Raw genomic sequence first — 22,534 nt, 5'->3', positions numbered from 1 at the left:
GGACAATATCCATCATATCATAGACTAATTTTCACAAATGCCTAGGGTGCCTAAATGGTTTTCTTGGCTTCACTGGAGATGGTGGGTAATTATAGATTTGCTTTGTTTATGTCACCGTATTCCTATTATGTTAATATGTGTGCGCAAGTTAGTTAGTAGTTTAAAACCTATACATACTTAAGGTACTCTACAAGAAGATATGTCAAAGAAATAATCAATCCTCCCATGTTTCCTTCCATATGCTACATCTGTAGCTTTTCTTCTTTCTTCCTAATTACAACCCTTAAATAGAATTCGTGCCTCATATCGAATTTACCGAGTATCATAATTCCTCCAGGTGGTAAAGATACCTCGAGACAAGTGCTGGGCATAGAAGCCACCAGGCATAAATCTGCAAAGAAGTAAAAAGCTAACCTTTTCAAACAATATGGCTTCTCTCTCACTTACCAACTTTACATCTCCCTGCTGGCACAGTCGCAGGGTGGCCAGCAGGTGAGAAATTGAGGAACAACAGTGGTGAAGCTTAGAACCTCACCCCCCCCCTGTGTTGAGAGAAAGCTTCTGCATCCATGGATGTTTTATTGCCCTTGTCTAGCTCGGATTAGCACATAGTCTACAGGCACACACCTGATCATCTACAATTTCTCTCTTACAACACTAAACTATGTTTTCTACCTTTATCTTGCATCTACCTACCACTTCAGCAGTTTATTAAAAATAAAAAAATAATAATAATAAAGGGAGAAATGTGGGATCCACATATAAATCAAGTATAAAAATCAAACGAATATTCATATTTGACCTGATTGTTTATAGTTCATAATGCGTGATCAAAACCGAAAGTTTCTGTGCTGAATGCCCTTATACTGTTCACCATGTAAGAACTTATTCACTATGTAAGAATTCGTTCACCATGTAAGAACTTGTTCGTTATGCTTCAGAAGATTGGAGACTGAAGAGAACTAGGCTTGAGATGGATTAATGACTGTGCATTGAGCATTGACCGCCCTAAACAGAATTTTATTGTTGTTAACAACCACTTGATCAATAAATATGAGAGATGCCCTCTCAAAAAAAAAATAAATAAATAATAAATAAATAAATAAAAATAAAAATAAAAAATAAATGGGGAATATTAAAAAAAATTACGTACTCTTGATTGTGACGATGTGAATGATTATCTATTTCAAAAGTAAGTTTTAAAAATGAAGCTGCTGCTACAGTGAGACAACGAATTTGACTGGATCTGTACTGTTGGAACTCAACCAGGAGTTGGGAGGGGTGCAAGTTGTAGCACCCCAAAATCTCATGACTATAGACTATCTATGGTTAAAAGAACATATGGGATGTGAACAGATCCCAGAAATGGGCTGCTTTAATTTGTCTGATGGTTCAAGTACAGTTGGAAAATATCCATCATATCATAGATAAATTTTCACAAATGCCTAGGGTGCCTAAATGGTTTTCTTGGCTTCACTGGAGATGGCTGGTAATTATAGATTTGCTTTGTTTATGTCACCGTATTCCTATTATGTCAATATGTGTGTGCAAATTAGTTAGTAGTTTAAAACCTATACATACTTAAGGTACTATACAAGAAGATATGTCAAAGAAATAATCAATCCTCCCAAGTTTCCTTCATATGCTACATCTATAGCTTTTCTTCTTCCTTCCTAATTACAAACTTTAAATAGAATTCGTGCCTCATATCGAATTTACCGAGTATCATAATTCCTCCAGGTGGTAAAGATACCTCGAGACAAGTGCTGGGCATAGAAGCCACAGGGCATAAATCTGCAAAGAAGTAAAAAGCTAACCTTTGCAAACAATATGGCTTCTCTCTCACTTACCAACTTTACATTTCCCTGTATGGCCCCGGAAGATGACTGGTTAGCCAGAGACGGGTAAGATTCCTCAAGGGAGGAACAACCTAAGACAGGCACAGTCGCAGGGGGGCCATCAGGTGAGAATTTGGGGATCAACAGAGGTGAGGCTCAGAACCTCACCCCCCCTGCTTTGAGAGAAATCTTCTGCATCCGTGGATGTCTTGCTGCCCTTGTCTAGCCTGGATTAATACTTAGTCCATAGGCACACACCTGATCATCTGATCATCTACATTTGCCTTCTTACAGCACTAAACTATGTTTTCTACCTTTATCTTGCATCTACCTACCACTTCAGCATTTTATTAAAAATAAAAATAATAATAATAATAGGAGAAATGTGGGATCAACATATAAATCAAGTACAAAAATCAAATGAATATTCATATTTGACCTGATGGTTTATAGGTCATATTGCATGATCAAAACCGAAAGTTTCTGTGATGACTGCCCTTGTACTGTTCACCATGTAAGAATTTATTCACTCTGTAAGAATTCGTTCACCATGTAAGAACTTGTTCGTTATGCTTCAGAAGATTGGAGACTGACGAGAATTAGGCTTGAGATGGATTAATGATTGTACATTGAGCATTGACCCCCCTATACTGAATTTTATTGTTGTTAACAACCATTTGATCAATAAATATGAGAGATGCCCTCTCAAAAAAAAAAAAAAAAAAAAAATGAAGCTGCTGCATCCTCTTTGCAGAAAAAATGAAACAATACAGAGAAACATAAAGTAGAAAATAATTCATCTTTAAACTCAGTACCCCATGGTAACACTGTTAACATTTTTGCTGTTTTTTTCTGGACCTTTATCTGTCCGGAAATAGATAGCCATATTTGAGGATACATTTTTACCAAAATGGGATGATGGTGCCATTTTGTTACCTTTGTTTTTCACTTAGGGAAAATCATGGGTAACATTCCATGCAGCCTCATTTTAAACGTCTGCATGGTTATTAATCACGTTGGCCAGTTTCCAAAAGGCTATTTCTGGATGAACCGAGAGTCCAGCATCTGGACATTCCGTGTGAGCTGACATTAATCCCCATCACCCATGTGGGCTTTCCAATTTGCTGTGTTCAAGACCTCGAATAAGCAGGATGCTGTGTTCCAGACCCTAGAGAGATAACATCTGGGAATGGATTGGACATTCCTCCTGTCTGTGATGTTTAACCTATGTCACCTATTCCATAGGGGCAAAGCAAACACTTCCCACCTGTCCCGTTCCCCTCAGCCTTCTTGCCCATCTCCAGCAGCATAATGCCACTGAAAGGAGAAGGCCTTGGTGGGAAGAACCAATCTGCATGTCCAAAGACCTGGGCTTCCACCTGGGATCTGCCACATGCTGTGTGGTCTTTGTCAAGTCCCTGTCCTTGTCTGCAGAACAGAGATAGTTATCTTCATGCTGCTTATCTCACAGGTTTGAGACTAATGGACTTGGATGAAATTATAATTGTGAAAGTAGTATTTAAATATAGAACACTGTTTAATATGTAAGGTTTTATTGTTAAATTCTGGCCTCTTAACTGGAGGTGTCAGGAAGAAAGGGAGACATCAAAACCAGTTGGCTCAGCTTCTTCGTGATGTTGGCTTGGGGAGCTAACACCTCCCTAGCCTACTTTTCAATTTCTATACACTCATCTTTAAAACTGAGGGTTGCAAAGCTTATGAACACAAAGTATTGGCAAGGGTATGGAATAACAGAAACTGTGCTAACTCTCCTGTACAGCAGGTAGGAATGTGAACTGGGGCCTTTTTGGGAAAGCGGCATCTACTGAAGTTGATCATGCAAGTTACTCTGGCCCAGAAAGGCCTCCGCTAGTTATATAATGAATACAAATGCATGCACATGTTCACCAAATGACATATTATTAGGATGTTCATAGAAGCACTCTTTGTAAGAGCCCCAAACTAGACACTACCCACCCATACACCCCTCAGTAGTTAAATGGATAAGTTATAATACTGTCATACAATAGAATACTATACAGCAATGACAAAGAATGCTATTCAACTATGTGCAACAACATGAATCAGGCTCACAAACATGTTGAACAAAAGAAACCTGACCAAAAATAAGTATACTCATTTCACTTAAACCTACTGTTGCATAACAAGCTACCCCAAAACTTAGCGTCTAAAACAATTTATTTTTCATGATTATGTGGGATAGCTGTGCCATTTATCTTCTGATTTCAGCATTGGAAGGTCCAAGGTGACCTTACTGACATATCTGGTGGTGCCTGGTTCATTTCCATGTGGCCCAGTTCTCCTCTCTGACATGGCAGCATTCCAAGAGGGTAAAGCAAGGCCTCAGAAATTGCAAAGCCTTCATTTCTCTGCATTCTATCAGTCAAACCAAGTCAAAAGACCAGTGCAGATTCAAGGGGTGGGGAATAGACCCTACCTAGTGATGGGAAGTCACCTTGCAAAGGGTCACACATACAGGGATAGGAGAAATTTGTGGCCATAATTTCCATCTACTATAATACAGTATGATTTCACTTACGTAAAATAGAAAAGCAGACAAAACCAATTTACGCTGTTACAAATTCCTTAATAGTAGGGCTGGAGAGGTATGTGAAGAGCATCTGAGTTCCCGGATGTGTTACACTTCTTCATATACGTCCTGGTTACCAGAGTGTGTTCACCTCAACAGGCTATAAACTTAAGGTTGTTCATGATTGCTATACTTGAATTAAAAGTTGAATATGTGCATGTATATATATACATATGTATAGAGAGAGACTTTAAAAGAATGAAGTTCACCTCTCTTTCAGCTCACAGCCCAGCTGGTCCATCTGGTAGAGCAACTCAGCTCCTCAAGGCCACTGGAGCCACAGGTTCCGTCTCCCTTGCTGTTCCATCATACTCCTCATCTAAATAGTTGGAGCCGCTGTTGACATTCTGCACTCCTTCTAGTGGGAAGGCACCCAGAGGGGTAATCCTGGACAAATACGTTTTTTTCGAGCTAGTAAGATGGAAGGCACACGTGCCACTCCCACTCACAGCCCACTGGCAGGAACTTATTCTCATGGCCACTCCTGGCTGGGAATGCAGTCTTAGCTGGGCAGCCTGTGCCAGGAAGTACCAATTTCAGGAAACAACTAGCAGTCTCACACATTTTTTTTGATGAAGCTGTTCTTTAATACCTACATTTTCAAAAAGCCACTCAAAAATAACTAAGTTCCTTTTTCTCAGTGTTAAAAGATTAAAAACACCAAGTGAGCTGAGTTCTATTCTTGTCATTCCTGGGTCAAAATGAAAGCCATTACAGACTGAAAACAACACGTCTCTCAGTACCAGTGATGAACACATACAACTGAAAGGACATTTCTGCTGCTACCAACTAAAAGAGCAAAAAGTATTAGAAGCATTTCTTAGTGACTGTGAACTCAAAACCCCTGGGGGACTTTCTGTAACCATCATTGTTCAGGAGTATAGTGATCACCGGGACTTCTCTGAGGCTTTCATGATCCCAATGATATCCACTGCCTTGTAATTTCTTAGGCTGGGATCCTAAGAAAACAGTATTTTGAATACAAATTGGGATCTAAATTATATACAGACTAGATTATCTGTGAGGAATAGAACTCAAATTGTACTCCACTGACCTAAATATAGTTCACTCTTTTCCAGGGCATTTTTAACCTTTCAATAAAAATAAAGATCCTCTTATAAGACAGTCTAAGCCACCAAAAAAAAAAGAGATGGCTGTTAATCATCATCAATCATTTTTCTTAAATATATAAACATATTTAACTTACACACAAATATATACATTTCTTTAATTTTAAATATGTAATTGGCCAGATTCCAAGGGCATATATACTTTCTTAGGAAAAAAGGCAACTGTCTTTGGAAAATTCCTTTATAGTATTTTAGAGGGAGAGCATCTAAAATGAAGTGTTCAATTAATGTTCAATGGACAAATGATGTATTTTAGCAGACTGTATCTTAGGTGCTCAGAGTACCTGATTAGGGCATGTAAGACTAAAAATCATATAAAAACATTGGCATTTATTAATCTTTTTCTACTTAAAATGCACAGATAATGCATTTTTATACCAAGCACACATGTAGAGTTTAGGGCAACAATTTTATTGGTAATAGAACCCTGCTAATTCATCAGAAGTCAACTGTTTTCTCACATATGTTCCTGTGTTCCTTTCCCTGGGATCTCCTCCCAACCCACTCCCTTGCATTTCCTGCCTCACTGCCTGTTTTCCTTCTAGTAGAAAGGGTCAGCTGCAGCACGAACAGTTCAGCATACGCTATGGCTTTCCTTGAGACATCTGGGTACTGCTCCTGGGCACCTGGCCAGAAGGATCTCCTTGGAGCCAAAAAGTCAATAACTGACCTAGAAAATACACTAGGAATGTCATGGTCTATGAATTTCTAAAATGAACTTTGTGACATCATGCAAAGGCAAAGGGGTGGGGAGGAAATTATTTGGCTTTTAGCCAGACAGACCCAGGTTCAAATCTCAGTCTTACCCTTCCAATCTATGTGTATAACCTTGGGCAAAGGACTGGAAATCCCTGGGCCTCAGCTTCATCATCTGTGAAATTGGAATAACAAGAACTGTGGTGAGAACAAACGTATTCAGCCCTTTGTAGGTGCTCAGTGAAGTAGCTTCCTCTCTGACGACCCCTTTGTCCTGCCAGAGCTCAAGCATCTGTAACATCAGGAGTCCACAGGAGGCTGAACAATGACTGAAGGTTAGAAAGTAAGATTAAAGAAAATGGGTAAAGGAATGGTCAACATTTCACTTGGAAGGGAGAGTGCTTAGTCTGAACAGAGAGGGCAGTAAGTAACTATGGCTACCACTTATAACACCCACTACCTTGGCTCGGCATTTACTATAGTTACGGCCAATCCTCAGATAAGCTCTGTGAGGAACGTAATATTATAAGCTCCATATTGTGAGGAAACAGGTTTTATAACTTGTCCAAGGTCATCCAGCTAAATGCAGAAGTGGAGATTCAAACTCCAGTCTGACCCTGCTTTGCACTAGCTTCAGATTCTCCTCGTCAGCAGCTGGAGATGGCATGGGGGCGCTGGCTCTAGAGGAGCGGGCGGGAGACAAGGAAGATGGCTGTCAGCCCGTATCAGGGGCAGGCAGGGGCCAGGGAAGATAAATGCAGTCTCTCTTTGGCTAGGACTCCTTGAAAAGGGAATCTCCAGGCATCGGCTGCCTTATGTGTAGGCCTGCCTGAAGGCAGGGAGAATCTATTTTCCCAGGAAGAAAATGGGCTTGTGAGCACCAGGCTAGGGACTGATCTGGGGACCACACAGGCAGACCTAAGCACCCCACCCCTCCTCACTGAGGGGGACTCAATGGCTGGCACACAGTTGAGTCCATCCCTCTACTTTTTTCCACATATTCTATTGTTATTGCAGAGATTCCCTTTGCCTTACACTGGCCATTTCCAAGAAAGAGTTTATATAAAATGAAATAAAAGCACTAAAATGTAAAAATGAAGTTTGTATAGTCTTAATCTTGGAACCTCTCCATTTTCTTATCCACAGCACAGATTTGATAACTCCTATAACTCTGGGCAAGGGCCTGTGGTTATTAGCCTTTTCAAGTGATCTCAATTCTTATTTTCATGCAACGTCAGCACTGGCCAAAGAAGCGACCACGAGCAGGCAGGGATAGGCCACCTTCCACTCTGCTACTGCTTTGAGTTGAAGCCAAGGCTTTTGTTCTCCTTGCCCTGATTCTTCACATTGCTGAGGATTAGTGACTGCAGCTTCATCTCATGTCTACCGTCCACTTCCTCAACAGAGCCACATTATGCTTTCCCATCTAGGCAACTATGAACCAGAACAGAGGTTCTCTCCCCATGTACTTTTTTCTTTTCTGGAGACATGGAATAGATCAGTTCAGTAGACTCAAGCTTTGCTCTGACTCTCACAGAAAGGCCTATCACTCCCTTACCTATGGGTCATCACTTTGAGCCATAAACTTTTTCTTGAAAAGGAGTCCCAACAGCTCACCAAAAATTCCGTTTGTATTTAACTTAGATTGAGAACCTTATGTTTAGTCCATGTTCCTAAACTCCACACCTGAATTTGAACCACAGGACTTAAATTGATTTCTAACACTGTTAAACCTTCTAAGTGAATCTAAGCAAAGAATACCAGTCCCACATCACCCTCCCCACAAGGTAACATGGAAAAACAAAGCCATGCTGACAAAGGAGGGGGCCACAGTTTGATATTGTCCGGTCAATGTCTCTTGGCCTCAGAATGCTGCCACTTCTCGCAGTTCCAGCCCTCGGCTGCGGTCCACTCGGAGTAAGTGAATCCCTCTGCTGAAACTTGCACACAGTAAGGAGATGGTGTCACCAACAGCCAGGGAAGTCAAAGGTCCTGATCCATCCAAAGACATGGTGAAAAGGCAGGCTGGGGGAGGCAGGGGAAACCGGCAATTGAGGCCAAGAGTGCAGTATCATAAAACACGATGTCTTTGTAAGAAATCCGTGTACATAAGGCACATGCTCTGCTCAGCTCTCACTTTAGTCCTTGAAAAGTGAATTTACTTCTTTCTTTCTTTCTTATGGAAACTACCCAAATTTTCATTAACAGGTGAATGAATAAACAAATCTTGATGATACATATTTTTTGTAGATCAGAATATTATTTAGATACAAAAAAGGAGCACATTAAATTTTAAAATGGCAATTCCTCTTCCCTTTACCAGACATTTTGAGCATCAAAAGTTTAAAACTGATGAGGAACTTCAGGTAAAAAGAATATAAGAGCCAAATATATTACAACCCTTAAATAGAATTTGTGCCTCATATCAAATTTACCAAGTATCATAATTCCTCCAAGTGGTAAAGATACCTCAAGACAAATGCTGGGCATAGAAGCCACAGGGCATAAATCTGCAAAGAAGTAAAAAGCTAACCTTTTCAAACAATATGGCTTCTCTCTCACTTACCAACTTTACATCTCCCTGTATGGCCCCGGAAGATGACTGGGTAGCCAGAGACGGGTAAGATTCCTCAAGGGAGGAATAAGCTAAGACAGGCACAGTCGCAGGGGGGCCATCAGGTGAGAAATTGGGGATCAACAGAGGTGAGGCTTAGAACCTCACCCCCCCTGTTTTGAGAGAAATCTTCTGCATCTGTGGATGTTTTAATACCCTTGTTTAGCTTGGATTAACACATAGTCTACAGGCACACACCTGATCATCTACATTTGCTCTCTTACAACACTAAACTATGTTTTCTACCTTTATCTTGCATCTACCTACCACTTCAGCATTTTATTAAAAATAAAAATAATAATAATAATAAAGGGAGAAATGTGGGATCCACATATAAATCAAGTATAAAAATCAAACAAATATTCATATTTGACCTGATTGTTTATAGTTCATAATGTGTGATCAAAACCGAAAGTTTCTGTGATGACTGCCCTTGTACTGTTCACCATGTAAGAACTTATTCACTATGTAAGAATTTGTTCACCATGTAAGAACTTGTTCGTTATGCTTCAGAAGATTGGAGACTGACGAGAATTAGGTTTGGGGTAGATTAATGATTGTGCATTGAGCATTGAGTCCCCTATACAGAATTTTATTGTTGTTAACAACCATTTGATCAATAAATATGAGAGATGCCCTCTCAAAAAAAAAAAAAGAGCCAAATATATTTGAGCTCTCAGGAACAAGTCTGTGTAACATGGTACTAGGGTTAGGTGGTGATAGCTTCTAACCAGAGATTGAACAGAGGTTCTGGTATTTTGGTATCGTATTTTAACCATTAGCAGACTGGACAGTGGCAGGATGTGGGTGGCTTTGTATATCCTGAGTAATGGAAAGAAAGAGTTTTAGGGAAGGCTTTAGGACTTAAGTACCTTTCAGAAACACCAACAGCAAGTACCTACCTCCAGTGTCTTGGTTCCAAATCTTCACTTTGCAGTCATGTGATGAGGTAGCAATTAAAGGTGTCAAGGCCAATGCTCTTGGTAGGAAGACACAGGATGCAACAGTCTGGAAATGTCCTTTATACTCACATATTCTGTTCCGTGTCTGCCTTAGGTCCCACAACTGCAAAGTAGTGACATAGGCTAGCTCAACATACATATTTTTCTAGCTTCATACATGCTTCATTTATTGATATCAATCCCCTCACCCTCACAATCCACCTATTCTCTCTACTTATCTACTCATGTTGCCACCCCTTAATCTTCACCCATCCCATCTGTACTCCCAACCATCCATCCATCCAGTGATTATTTTAAGCATCAACTATGTCTCGAACAATCTGGTTCAGGATGTGCCAGAGGGCTGTTGTCTTCCTCACTGTCGTCATGGTTAGGGAAGTGAAAGCTCTAAGTCCTACAGCACGATAGTACAGTATGGGGTTGCCTACTTTCTATGACAGCTAAAACCTGCCTTATATCAGCCTCTGGCATCTTTGGGTCCAGTGGGGACCCTATAGTTAGGAGCATATTCTCTTAAGAACATATAAGAACAGACCTCCTGATTTATTGCCTAGATGATGAACCTTGGTATATGAAGACGAGAGTCTACCAACAAGGGAGGTAACAATCCCACTAGTCCAACTCTCGTTGATATAGATCAGACCACACCTGGAGAATATAGTGTTCAGGGAGGAGAGCAAACTGAATTGTGTCCAAAAAATAATGAAATCACTGGATCCCATGTCATCCATGGAACAGTTGTAGTAGCTAGAAATGCTTAGCTTGATGAAGAGATGCTACATCTCAACAGCCTGGGATTCAACACCTCAACCTACCACTTACTGGAGGTGTTGTCTTTTTTTTAGGTATATTTAAAAAAAATTTTTATGAAGGTATTATTGATATATACTCTTATGAAGGTTTCACATGAAAAAACAATGTGGTTATTACATTTACCCATATTATCAGGTCCCCACCCATACCCCAATGCAGTCACTGTCCATCAGTGCAGCAAGATGCCAAGATCTACTATGTGCCTTCTCTGTGCTACACTGTTCTCCTGGTGATCCCCCACGCCATGTGTACTAAACATAATACCCTAGAGGTGTAATCTTTTGCATGAGATTTCAACTTGCCATGACTCTATCTCCTCATCTGTAAAATAGGAATAATAAAAGTACCTAACGCACAGGGTTGTTTTAAGGATTAAATGAGATAATGCATGTACTGTGCTTCTCCCAGTGCTTACAGCATAATAAATGTTTGATAAAATGGCAGCTTTAATTGTTCTATTTGGACACTGATAACCCTGTTAACTGATATTCTACAATGAGCAATCCAAGGTGCTTTGGAGGAGCCAAGGAAATCTATCTCAAAATTAATTTTAGGGAAAGGCATATAGGTAAGGGATGGGGTGCAGAGTTCCAAACTTCCTAAAGTGATTGAACCTCCTCTACTATGACCACATGTACAATGGGACTATCCTTGGCTCTTTGAACAGTCCCTCCCCTTTCTAAGCTCTGCTGGGAGAAGGGATGTTAGCAGGACAGTTCTGTGTTTAGCACCTTCCTATATTGATTCTCATTCCATTCCTCTTTCTACTATCAATTCAGAGAGCCCTAGGCTAACGGATATTTCCTGAAAGAAGCATCTAGAATGTAAAGGATCACTTAACAGTGTGCAAATGGAATAGGCCTGAGTCATCAGTAGAGCCTGCCTGTGAAGCTCAGTACAAGCATGAGGCCAGAGTATAATTTGCTCCTGGGAAACCAGACAGCCGGGCCCCACATCATCTCTTACTGTGGCTTCACAGCCTTCCCCTTCAAAGCCGTTGCTGCAGGAGATACATGTGTGTCCATCCTCACTGACCTCGCAGTAGGTCTGAATGTGCTGTTTTGTGGAAAACATATGAGCTACCTGCAGTCCCCGACTGTCCCATAATCTGAAAGAAATTACAGCAGGAAATGAATTTGTAGTAAATGTGTCTGAAATACACCTGAAATAGCCCATTAACATGAAAATCTTGGCTCTTTGCTGCTTCAGTCACTCAAAATGGAATGTCATGATTTACCTAAAAACAGCAGCATGAACCAGATCAATCTTGGAGACTCCAAAGCTGGCAGGAAATAACCAGAGTGAGTGACATCTGACTTCTTTCTATTTTGAGATCTAGTTAATAGGAATTTAGACCAAGCATCTTAATTGTACAAGTTAATTGTTAATTTGGCCCTTTGGGATGCTGTTTTCAATGCACAAGAGGGTATTTCTGTGCCTGTGATTTAAAATATTTAAAAAGATACTTATTATGATACAGAGGAGCAGTCATCATTCCAGAATCAGATACAAGAGATTTATAGGACTTGGCCAACTTGGGCCACAAGGTCCACTCAGGGGTGTTTTATTCTACTTCTTGTCTCATTTTTACCTCTTGACCTCATCACTACCATTTTCTAAGTAGATTCTTTTCTGAACCCAAAGTTTCTAGTTGTGCTTTCTATTCTAAGAACGATTTACTTCATTTGACTACCCTGATGGTGGTTCTGCCTCTCTCCCCAGGAGCTTCACCTAAGCTCTGGGTGACTGAGAACAGCTGGAGCCAAGCAGGGGCAGCAAAGAGAGCCAGGCGCCAGCCAGGGGGCAGGAGCAAGTGACCGATCCTGAGGCTAATCAGACCCTATTCACACAGTGGGGATGGGTGGAATCAGTTGCTCTGAAACCACCCAGAACTGGGGCTTTTCCCTGGACTGACTTCCTGGCATTCAACGTCCAACCAGATGAACCACAGGGCCAGACCAGAGAGACCTCAGCAGCAGTGAGGGCAGAGGGGCGGAAGGCTCTGGGAAGGGCACAACAATGTGGGGAAGCAGAGTGGGAACAGAATCACGTAAGCACCCACAAACCTTCACCAGAAACACCTTCATGCTGCTCAGTAAGCCCACCTGATGGTTTTATCTTCAGATGTCTGTAGTATATATGGTTCTCTGGGGACCCAGCACAGGTGAGTGACCTAAAAGTAGCAAAAAGTCTTGAACTTTTCCATTCCAAGTCATTCCTCTGCCATAATTCCTGTAAACTGTGCTAATCAGCATCTCTGCACCACTTCTCAAGGATGCTGAACTAGTAAATTTGACTTAGAGGAATTTAATGTTCTGCAGATACCCATCAGCCATGTTCTACTCGCATCTCCTAGGTTATCAGCAGCAATGGTGGCTGTTGAGCCAGTTGTGAGTACCAGAATGTGGGCAGGCACTCTTAGAATGTCTGAAACCCAAACATGTTGTAGAGGACTGCTAGCTGGGTGGCAGCTAAACCCCTGTCCTAAGGTGGGCCCACTGAAACCCTGGTTTAAGGCTTTATGGATTTAGGAAGTGTTCTTTCTTATTAATCCCTGAAGCCCCCTACTGGACAGGCGTGAAACAATTTTTCAAAACAACCCAAGGTAAGTAACAGGATTTTCTTCCAGCAACCTTTACAAATAAGGAGCACATAAGGCAAGCATAACCTGCCATTGACAGTTGTCTTCAAAACTGGAAAAGATGACTATGACTGACATTTGATGACCACTACAGGGACATCTACAATGTCAGGTGATAGGATTTATTCTCCCTATTTTATAAATGAAGACATGAAACTCTAAGTAACTTCCTTGGGGTAACAGAGCTAAAAAATGATGGATCCATGATTTGAACCCAGGTATGACTGACCTCAAAGGCTACAGAGTTTATATACCAGAATGCTACCAGAAAACACTGGCCTTCATAAACAGAACAAATGTACATAAAGCAAAAGGTCATGCTTATTCCTCTGCATAATGTTACATATACAGAACACACAACAAGCATGAGCCATGGGTTCCTGGAGGACAGGGACTGTGTCCAGAGTCACTAACCCTGCTCCCAGCATAGTTTGTGCTAGTTCTAGTTGTGCTTTCTGTTTTATTCTTCTGGCCCACACAAGACATGGAATAACTATATTTTGAAGGAACAAATGAGGACACCCTTTAAAATTCCAGTATGAACTAGTAGAATAGTTCTCTGGAGCAGACGACCTCCAGAGATCATCTGATCCAATACTCCAGAGAGGTTGGCATCTGACAGAGTTTTAGGGGTGAGCGGTAATTAGGACCCAAGCCTCTAATGCCTGGTCGTGGGTCTCCTGATCTCTCCCAGGCTCCCTTCTGCTGTCCTACTCTGTACCCAGTTTGAGTTCCTACCAGATTCCTGGAGACTGAAGCTCTCTCCACACACTGTCCAGTCCCCACATCCCACAGAAGCATGGTGTTGTCCCGAGAGCCAGTGCACAGCTGTGATGAGTCTTCGGAAACAATGACAAGAAGATGGTCCATATGATGGGCCTGGGATAGGGCTTTTCAGAAAGGTGGGAAGAGATTTACTTTACCTGGACTCACAGCCAATCCGGTGACCACCATGGCGTGGCCACAGAACTGCTGCCTCGGTTGTGAGGAATCATGCAAGTCCCACATCATGACCATCCTGTCGCGAGAGGCACTGAAGAACTGGTTTGATTTGTGAATACAGGCTATCTGTTCAAGAAAAAAAAGCTCTGATGTGCTTGTTTGACTGGACTTTAAAATGGGAAAAAGCCATGGGATAAAAGTGTTAGAGCCTGTTGTTCTTTGTCTGGTTCAAAATATGCTGTTTCTGGCAGGGAAATATCATATTTCATGCTATGGGACTGTGGCTGATGCCTAATTTCATTAGGATGGAGTCTGCATCTTCATTTCTGATTCATTTAGGTGGACTTCAGACAGGGGAATCAGATAAATTGTCATTCTCTGTCATTTTTGTTGGAAGCTCACTCTACTCAGTAATGCTATTTAACAAATTAATTTTTGTTTAACGGTGGTTGGCTTTTTAAAAAGTTTCCCCAACTAGATTAGAAGGTTCATTTTTTTTAGCTACAGTAAACACACAGTAAGCCTTCAATAGATGTCCCTGCTAAGCTAGCATGAGATGGCAAGAACTATTCTCAGCTGTTCTCTATTTGCTACTGAGCCATTTATTAAGGGTTTAATATCAAAAGGAAAATTGTGCCTAATATACCGTAACAATAGCCAAACAGATGGTCTGCTCTGCTTTGCCTGGAGGAGGCTTCAGAGAATCAAATTTTCCTGAAGACCAAATGTTCAGTCACTCTTACCATCTAGAGCTATTAGATACTCCTTCATCCAGTTCCAAATTCCCTCCATGATAATAATCAGTTGACAGTTACCTTGGTGATTTCACGATCATGTCCTCTGAACCTTTTCACCACTTTTCCAGTTCTCCAATTATAGGCCACAACAGTCTGCAGAGAGTCATTAGAATATTTTAGTTTAATTGCATTTTCATTTACTGAAACAATAAGTCATTACTTCATTCTCTACTTTATTTCTCTCTGTGGAGGGACTTACATCAAGCATTTGTGTTTTATTGCTGTATCCCTCCTCATATCCCCCTACATGGAGTTTCTTTTCTTTCCTCCTGATGGTGCCTCTGAGTCTCTTCAAGACATTGGGCCACTCTTGTAAGCTTTTTAGGATAACTAACACTCAAGGGGAACTGATTCAGGTTGAGATTCTGGTTGTAGATGCTGAAGGAGAATTCTACGAGGGATTAGAGTTTTTCTCCCTAACTGAATCATACTTTTAGTTTTTTTTTAATTTACAATTTTAATCATTCTTAGGTATACACTTCAGTGATGTAAGCATATTCCTTGTTCTGAAACAGATCGCACCTTTTTGAATTTCAAAAAACCTCATTCACAATCCCATCTGTCAGAGACTCACTGTTAAAATTTGCTGTCCAGCCTTTCCCCAGGTGTATACTGTAGTATTTTGTTGTAAGCATTCTTCACCTAAACATTTCTAAAGCACACTCTAGCCCAGTCTCCATAGCTCATTGCTAGAGATGAGGAGGAGCATGTTTGCACCTGACCTAGTTAGACCCCCCGTTTCTTAATCTGCAAAATGAAGAGGATAATCCTTGTCCTAGTGCCCCCTCACAGTTGGGGATCATATAAATAAAATTGTATACATCTGAGTAGATTTTAAGACAAAATGCTGCCAATTAAATGATGATATCATGTTTTATTGTATATTTTTATATGCACAGTGATTTCAAAGGTGTTGAAATATGAAAATATCTTAGAATCCATGAACTGTAGTATGAAAATGGAATTTGAAGATGCTAAAAGCCTGTTGAAAATGAGAAGCATTACTTACTACAAGAGAATCAATATTTTTGCTACCAATATCTGAGCTGTGAGGGCTATGATAGGTCCAAATATGGGGGACAGAAAGCAACCAGGTCAAAATGACAGTGGGCGGAAGGACAAAAGCACAGAAGGGAGGAATCACAATGTACACCAATGTAGAGATTTTGACAAAACAGAGGCAAAAAGAAGAGACTAAAAAGCTCCTTTTGATGACAAGTCACTCCTGTAGGTGTGAAAAGGGATTGGCTGGAACAATAATACTTGTCATTTACAAAGAGCACGTGGGTGGCCTGGCATAGTGCTAAAGATGTTACAATTTAATTCTCACCACTGCCTGTGAGCTTGGCATTAGCACACCATTTAATAGATAAGGAGACTGAAGGCAAGAAAATGTAAAGACTTGCCCAAAGTAAGAGGAAGTGGCAGAGCAGGGATTTAAACCCAGTCTTTCTAACTCTAAAGCCCATGTTTTTACACTGCGCAGCACTGCTGCCAGAAATTCAAATCCAGCACTTGCTTTCCAAATATCTTTCCTTCTCAGCAGCAGATTAGTTCTCTGGGAAGCACTGCAAACCCCACCTTATCTTTCCCTCCGGAGATGCACAGGTCCGAGTTCAGAGTGGCAACAACAGAGACGGTATCCGTGTGAGCTGGGCTATACTCTGGACAGGCTTTAGTTGGCATTCTCTCTGCTACAATTCCATCGGGCCTGCTAAAGAGAGGATGGCCAGTGAGAGGGCCAGTGGCATGGGAGTGCACTGTGGAGCAAAGGGAAGGAGTGGGGGCCATGACAGCAACTCAGGCCAGGCTGAGGAGAGAGATGGAAACAGGGTGGAGAAAGGAGCAATTGTATTATTTCTGTCACTGCCAGAAATTATATAATTAACTCTGAAAATTCTGAGTTGACTGAATGATTGGAGTCTGATAAGGGGGAATCCGGAAGCCAAGAAGCCAGAAATCTTGGCTAACTCTAGAGTTAGTCCCAAAGATGTAGGGGCCTTCTCTGTGTGGCCGCAGATGCTAGCTAATTGAGCTGTTTCTCATCCAAAAGAAAACAGACCAAACTGTTCAAATTGACCGACTGCCTTCTCTTTCTTGAGTGGAGAATTTTAATGCGGCACGATAAAACTTGAGATCCCAAGGTAGGATTGCAGTACCTGTATTTGTAAGTGCTGTGTTTGATTTTGCTTTGCAGTTTCCCCATGGTGGCATGGAACCCACATGAAACCTTCTGAGGAGGAGCTCATTTCAGATAGCACTTGAGCAGCAGCATTCCTTGTGGCTGCTGGAAGTTATGTTCCCTGTTTAGTAAAAAAGAAGAACACATACTGTTAATTTTGTTAGGCACAGTAATGGTATGCTTACGTAAAAATAAACCCTTTTTTGAAAAAAATTAATTGTCCGCATTTGCTTTCCTTCTTTTTCCTGACTTGACTTGCTTTTATGGCCCTGGAAGTGCACCCTCCAATAAAGCATTAGCACATGAAAGTTGTGTTCCCTGTTTAAAAAATACCAAGAGGTTCCTCAATAAGTTAAACAGAGAATTAGCATATGATCCTGCATTTCTACTCCTGGGCATACAGCCAAAAGAAATGGAAACAGGTGTTCAAACAAAACTTTATACATGAATGTTCATGGCAGCACTGTTCACAATAGCCAAAAGGTGAAAATTACTAATGGCTGATGAATGAATAAACAAAACATGGTATATACATACTTACAATAGACTATTTCTCAGCCATACAGCAGGAATGAAGTACTGATACATATGATAGCATGGATGAACCCTGAAAATATACGAAGCCTGCAATAAGCTAGACACAAAAGGCCACATATTGTATGATTCCATTTATATGAAATATCCATAGTTTGGCAAATCTATAGAGACAGAAAGCAGATTAGTGGTTGCCAAGGGCTGGGGTGATGGGGGAATGGGGAGTGGCTACTTAATAAAAAATAGGTACAGAGTTTCCTTTCGGGGTGATGAAAATGTCCTGGAACTAGATAATGACGATGGTTGCATGACACTAAGCACTACATAATAATAGTAGATAATACATTTTATGTCATGTGTATTCTATCACAATAAATACTAAGAGCTGTATTTGAAAATGAATGAATGAATAAGTAAATAAATAAATTACACAAGTGAATTTCTTGAAAGAGAACCTTAGCTATTTTGAGGGGTTATAACCTTCTTAACTTATTGGATTGTTTTTAAATAATTTCACTGTGACACTTTTCTAAATTGGTGTGCCAGAGTCATGAGATTATTCTGTAATAAGAATGAGATGTGAGAGATAATGATACTAAAAGAGACAATATAGGTCATGACCTAGACAAGTGGTTCCCAAAGTGTGATCTGAGGGCCCCTGGGGATTCCTGAGACCCTTTCAGGGAATCTGTGAGGTCTTCCTTTCTCCAACTCTGTCTTCCTAAACTACAGCCCATACTATATATTGCAACAGACTGAATGCAGAAGCAGATAGAATTCAATTGTCTTCTGTTTAAGCCTCAAACATTAAAGAGATTTGCAAAAATATAAAACAATGCCACTCTTCTCCAACCAAATTTATTTGCATTTTATAAAGTATATTTATTCTTCATAAAATTGTGTTATTTATGTTAACATGCAGTAGGTTTACTGTTTTCTTATGGAATTAATAGTAAATATTTTTAAAATTCTACCTTAATGTCAATAGGAAGTGGTAGAGTAGAACCCAACCTATAACCTACATAAACAAAGTCTTTGAGGTCCCCAATCATTTTTAAGACTGAAAGAGAGTCCAGAAGCAAAAAGTCAGAGAACCACTTGCCTAGGACTTGAACAATATCAATAATGGGTGATAATATATTAGAATAAAAAGAATTAAGTGTTTCCAGATTTACTAGCATCATCCCCAACAACAAATGAGGCTAGAAGTAAAGAGAAAGAGATAATAAATTATACATTTAAAGATGCTCACCGATACCTTCATTCAGGAAACACCTCCTAAGCCCTTAATGCTGGTCCTGTTCTGGTTGCTGATGAAACAGAAAAAAGACCAGAAGATGTGGCCAGTGTGGGCATCTGCTGGGACTGAAGGTATCTGACTGGGGCTAATCTCAGCTCCTCTGGGTCATGCGTTCTCTGCAATTAGCTATTCCAAGAAGCCAGAGGATAGAAGAAAATAAATGGGGAGAAGGGAATACACAGTCCCCATCTCTTCTGGGGTTCTGCTTAAAAAAGTTGTAGGAGACAAGTTTCCTATGTGCACCACCATGCTAGTTCTAGGAAGAACGGTCTATAGGGAGGACAGCAGCTAAAAGTCACTAAGCAAGTATTCTCAATCCTACCATTAAAAATAGTTTTCTACAAGAATTTCAGCCTACATTTTGAGAAGCTGCCAGAACTGACCTCCTAATAAGAATAGGTACCAGGACAGAAGCACAGTGCATTGGAAAGAACACTGTGTGTGGCATCAAGAGCCCTGGGTTCTAGTCTGAGCTCTACCTCCTCTCAGTGTGTCCAGGACTTCCTCCTTCCCCACTCTGTGCCTTAGCTTCCCCATCAACAAATGAGAACACCAAATTAAATTATTTTTAGTAGACTATGTGCTTCCATAAGAGGAAGGACACTGTCATATTCATCTTTGTGCCTCAGATGGTTTGCACAAAAACATTTGTTGTGAAGTAGTGAATCTAAGGTCACTTCAGTTGAGATATTCTAGGATTCTCTAGAATAAGCACAAGACGTCTGACAGGAAAAATGTCAGAATAGTTTTCAAAAAGCTCATAGACAGGCAGAGGTTGCAGGGCTTCCTATCTGCCAGTCTAACCCATTTTTTTTCAACATTCTCATCAAATAAGGAGAGATGCCAGCCATAGATCTAGGTCACTGGAAACAGAAGATGGTATAAACGGATTGGCTTTACTTAAAACTTACTGTATTCTAAGCTGATATCTTCAGAGAGCCATACTTCCCCATCTGAAGAGAATTCATGGGACATTCTACACAATAGACAACTTTTAGAATTACTTACCCCCAAACCAACAGTATCTTTTTGGTGAGCTGCTGTATTCAATGCTTTATAATGTTTATCCTTTGGAAAATAGTTCAGGCAGCCACTTCCTAATCTCTGTAATTATTGAAAAGACACTTAATCTCTTCTCTGTCTAAGCATATGTTTGCACTGAAAGACTCACAAAATAAGGACCTTATTTAATTAAAGAGATTAAGCATAGTTTTCCCTCACAAAGAAAGAGGTATCTTACAAAATTTCAAGATCATATAATTCACACATTTCCAACAAATAGGGAAAGTATATAATGTTAATTATGCATCTATTTTTAAATATACAAAGTAGGGTATATTTAAATGCATCATAAACATTTTTATTATAACTGGACTTCCGTTATCAAAAATTTTCAGAGTTGACTGCTTACTTCAGAGCTTACTGTTTTTGTGAGAAAGGCAATTTCCCTTGTTTAAAATAATACTTTAATTAAAGCATGAATCACAGAATTTGAGATAGAAGAGCTTTTTAAAATCATCACATATAAACTCTTAAAAGAACTGGGCAGAAATATTATTTGCTCAAAATTGTAATGAGGTAGATTTCTTGACTTCTAGTCCAGAATTTCCATTATAAACATCTACAAAGAAGAAACAGTTTTATTGCATTTTAACAACTCTATTTGACAGTGTAGTTTATTCTAAGAATTAAGAAAAACACAAAAGAGTCAGAACAACATTTGACTAGGTGCATTAACATGGGAATTAGGACTAGGTCTGAATTATAGTTCTCCTTTGGCATTGGGCAAGTTGCTGAGCCTAAGTGTCAGTTTCCTACATGTAAAATGGGATAATAACTCTATCATTGGCCTCTGTGAAGATTAAAAATAGCACTTAGGATGTGCCAAGGTTTTCTGTTCTTTGTGCTTTATATTAACTCATTTAATTTATTCCACAAACCTCTAAGCGGCACTGCTGAAACTTGAATCCAGGCAGTGTGACTCCAGAGGCATTGTCCTTGCCCAGCAGACTATACTGCATCTCTCCAAAAGCTCAGTGCATAGTAAACCCTCAGTTCTGGCAAACTGCTGATACTAAATGATGGCTACTCGCATGATTACTAGATTAACAGTGATAGCAATACTGAAACTAGCAATTTCATCTTTATTAAATACTACTCTTAATACACATATATTAAACATAACATTGATCATACTCAGGCTAAGAATTCATTATATGTTATATAGCAAGGCAATTTAAATCTTGAGAATGAAGAAATGAAAATACTATTCAGTTATCTTTCACTGCTTATATTGTGAACATGTAATATACTTGAGAGGAGGGCCAATGTCTTCATTTTTGTAGCTGTGCTTTAGGCATAGTCTGCGAGAATAGATGCGGCCAGAACCCCCAAGGCTGCCCCAGGTGAACCCCCAAGGCTGCCCCAGGTTGCGGGGACTACCTGAGTGCAGTTTTTTCTTTCTGTATGTTCACATCACAAATGCCCCTAGTTCTGTCCAGCCAGCCAGCCAGGTCTTATTTTTTATGGGGCGGGGGTGGGGTGTGGGGACAAGGCGAGGGGTTTCACCCAAGATGGGGATGTAGCGCCACCCAATCCCAGACCGGCCTTCGGAATTCCCTCCCCAATTTGGCCAGGTGTGCGGCTGCGGTCTGCAGAACATGAGGGCTCCCACCTCCCTGCCTGCCCGCTGGGCCCCTTCCACCCACCTCGGGCTCCAGACCCACCGGCTGGCTGGCCCGGAGGGAAACTGAGGCTGGCGGGGGCGCGGTACCATAGGGCGTCCGCAACCACAGCGCTCCACGCGCCTCCGCCCCTAGCAACGAGGAGCGCGTCGCTAGGGAGGGAGTGCCCACGAAAAGCCTCCGGGAGCGCTCGCTGGCCACTGAACCAAGGTTCCGTTCACCTGACGTCTTCCGGGGGCCGAGCCGACAGCGCCTTACCCTGCTTTCTTACCGTAACAATGCGTCGATGGCATTCCAGAGAAGAGGAACGGTGTGCCTGCCCAAGACCACGCTGCCAGAGACTCCGTGTAATGCAAGAAAACCGGGCACCACCGTAATAGTCACTCAGAAAGCGTGACTTAACAATGCCGATTTTTAAATTTTTATTTGCCACGTAGAGGTGTTGCTTTATTTCTCTGTAGTTTTCCCTTATCCCACCCAGTCAGAAATTCCTCCTTTGGACACTTCCCCAGGTGCCACCAGTCCCATTTTTTTTCTTCCATCAAACCTTTACAGCTCAGCACCATAACAAAGAGACCCCCTTAGTACCTTCTTGAGATTCAATGGGAAGACAGTTCCAGAAACTACCAACAGCTACACGACAAAGTTTTTGTAGCTGCAGTTTAATTGCTTCTAGAGTCCATTCATTTCTGTATTAGCGCCCAGGGTTTGGTGCAGAGTAGGGTCTTGTAATAGAATAGGCTTGTTGAATGTTCGTTGAATGAATGAATGGCAGGAATCCTAGCCAACA

The 22,534-nt window shown here is 40.9% G+C and overlaps 1 protein-coding gene across 10 annotated transcripts; it reads right to left on the bottom strand.

Moving 5' to 3' along the window:
* Nucleotides 1-7,365: 7,365 nt before the first annotated feature.
* WDR31 (WD repeat domain 31) lies at nt 7,366-22,121 on the bottom strand. Of its 10 annotated transcripts, none has more exons than XM_073225900.1 (12): nt 21,769-21,952; nt 20,069-20,164; nt 19,013-19,070; nt 17,204-17,347; nt 16,626-16,758; nt 15,063-15,137; nt 14,229-14,373; nt 14,044-14,144; nt 12,770-12,837; nt 11,631-11,772; nt 9,792-9,954; nt 7,366-8,300 (listed from the first exon to the last, which is right to left on the bottom strand). In XM_073225900.1, exons 4-12 carry the CDS (start codon nt 17,248-17,250, stop codon nt 8,140-8,142), a joined length of 1,035 nt encoding a protein of 344 aa, XP_073082001.1. In that variant the 5' UTR covers nt 17,251-17,347; nt 19,013-19,070; nt 20,069-20,164; nt 21,769-21,952; the 3' UTR covers nt 7,366-8,139. The 10 variants fall into 10 exon arrangements, with proteins under 10 accessions (XP_073082001.1, XP_073082012.1, XP_073082010.1 ...); XM_073225911.1 differs by having other exon boundaries at nt 19,019-19,070; XM_073225909.1 differs by lacking the exon at nt 19,013-19,070.
* Between the last annotated feature and the right edge of the window lie 413 nt (nt 22,122-22,534).

This window comes from Manis javanica, chromosome 2 (assembly GCF_040802235.1).
Source record: "Manis javanica isolate MJ-LG chromosome 2, MJ_LKY, whole genome shotgun sequence".
Taxonomy (NCBI): domain Eukaryota; kingdom Metazoa; phylum Chordata; class Mammalia; order Pholidota; family Manidae; genus Manis; species Manis javanica.
Note: the sequence above shows the minus strand (reverse complement) of the source record. Positions and strands in the feature narration are given on the sequence as shown.

What these genes read in the sequence shown, in the direction of transcription:
- WDR31 (XM_073225930.1), bottom strand. Translation starts at nt 17,250, where the DNA reads ATGGGGAAACTGCAAAGCAAAATCAAACACAGCACTTACAAATACAG. An exon ending in TCTGAAGATAAAACCATCAG is followed by an intron (nt 11,773 to 12,769) that starts GTGGGCTTACTG and finishes AATTTCTTTCAG; the next exon opens with ATTATGGGACAGTCGGGGAC. An exon ending in TTGGAACCAAGACACTGGAG is followed by an intron (nt 8,301 to 9,791) that starts GTAGGTACTTGC and finishes TGCCTCCCCCAG; the next exon opens with CCTGCCTTTTCACCATGTCT.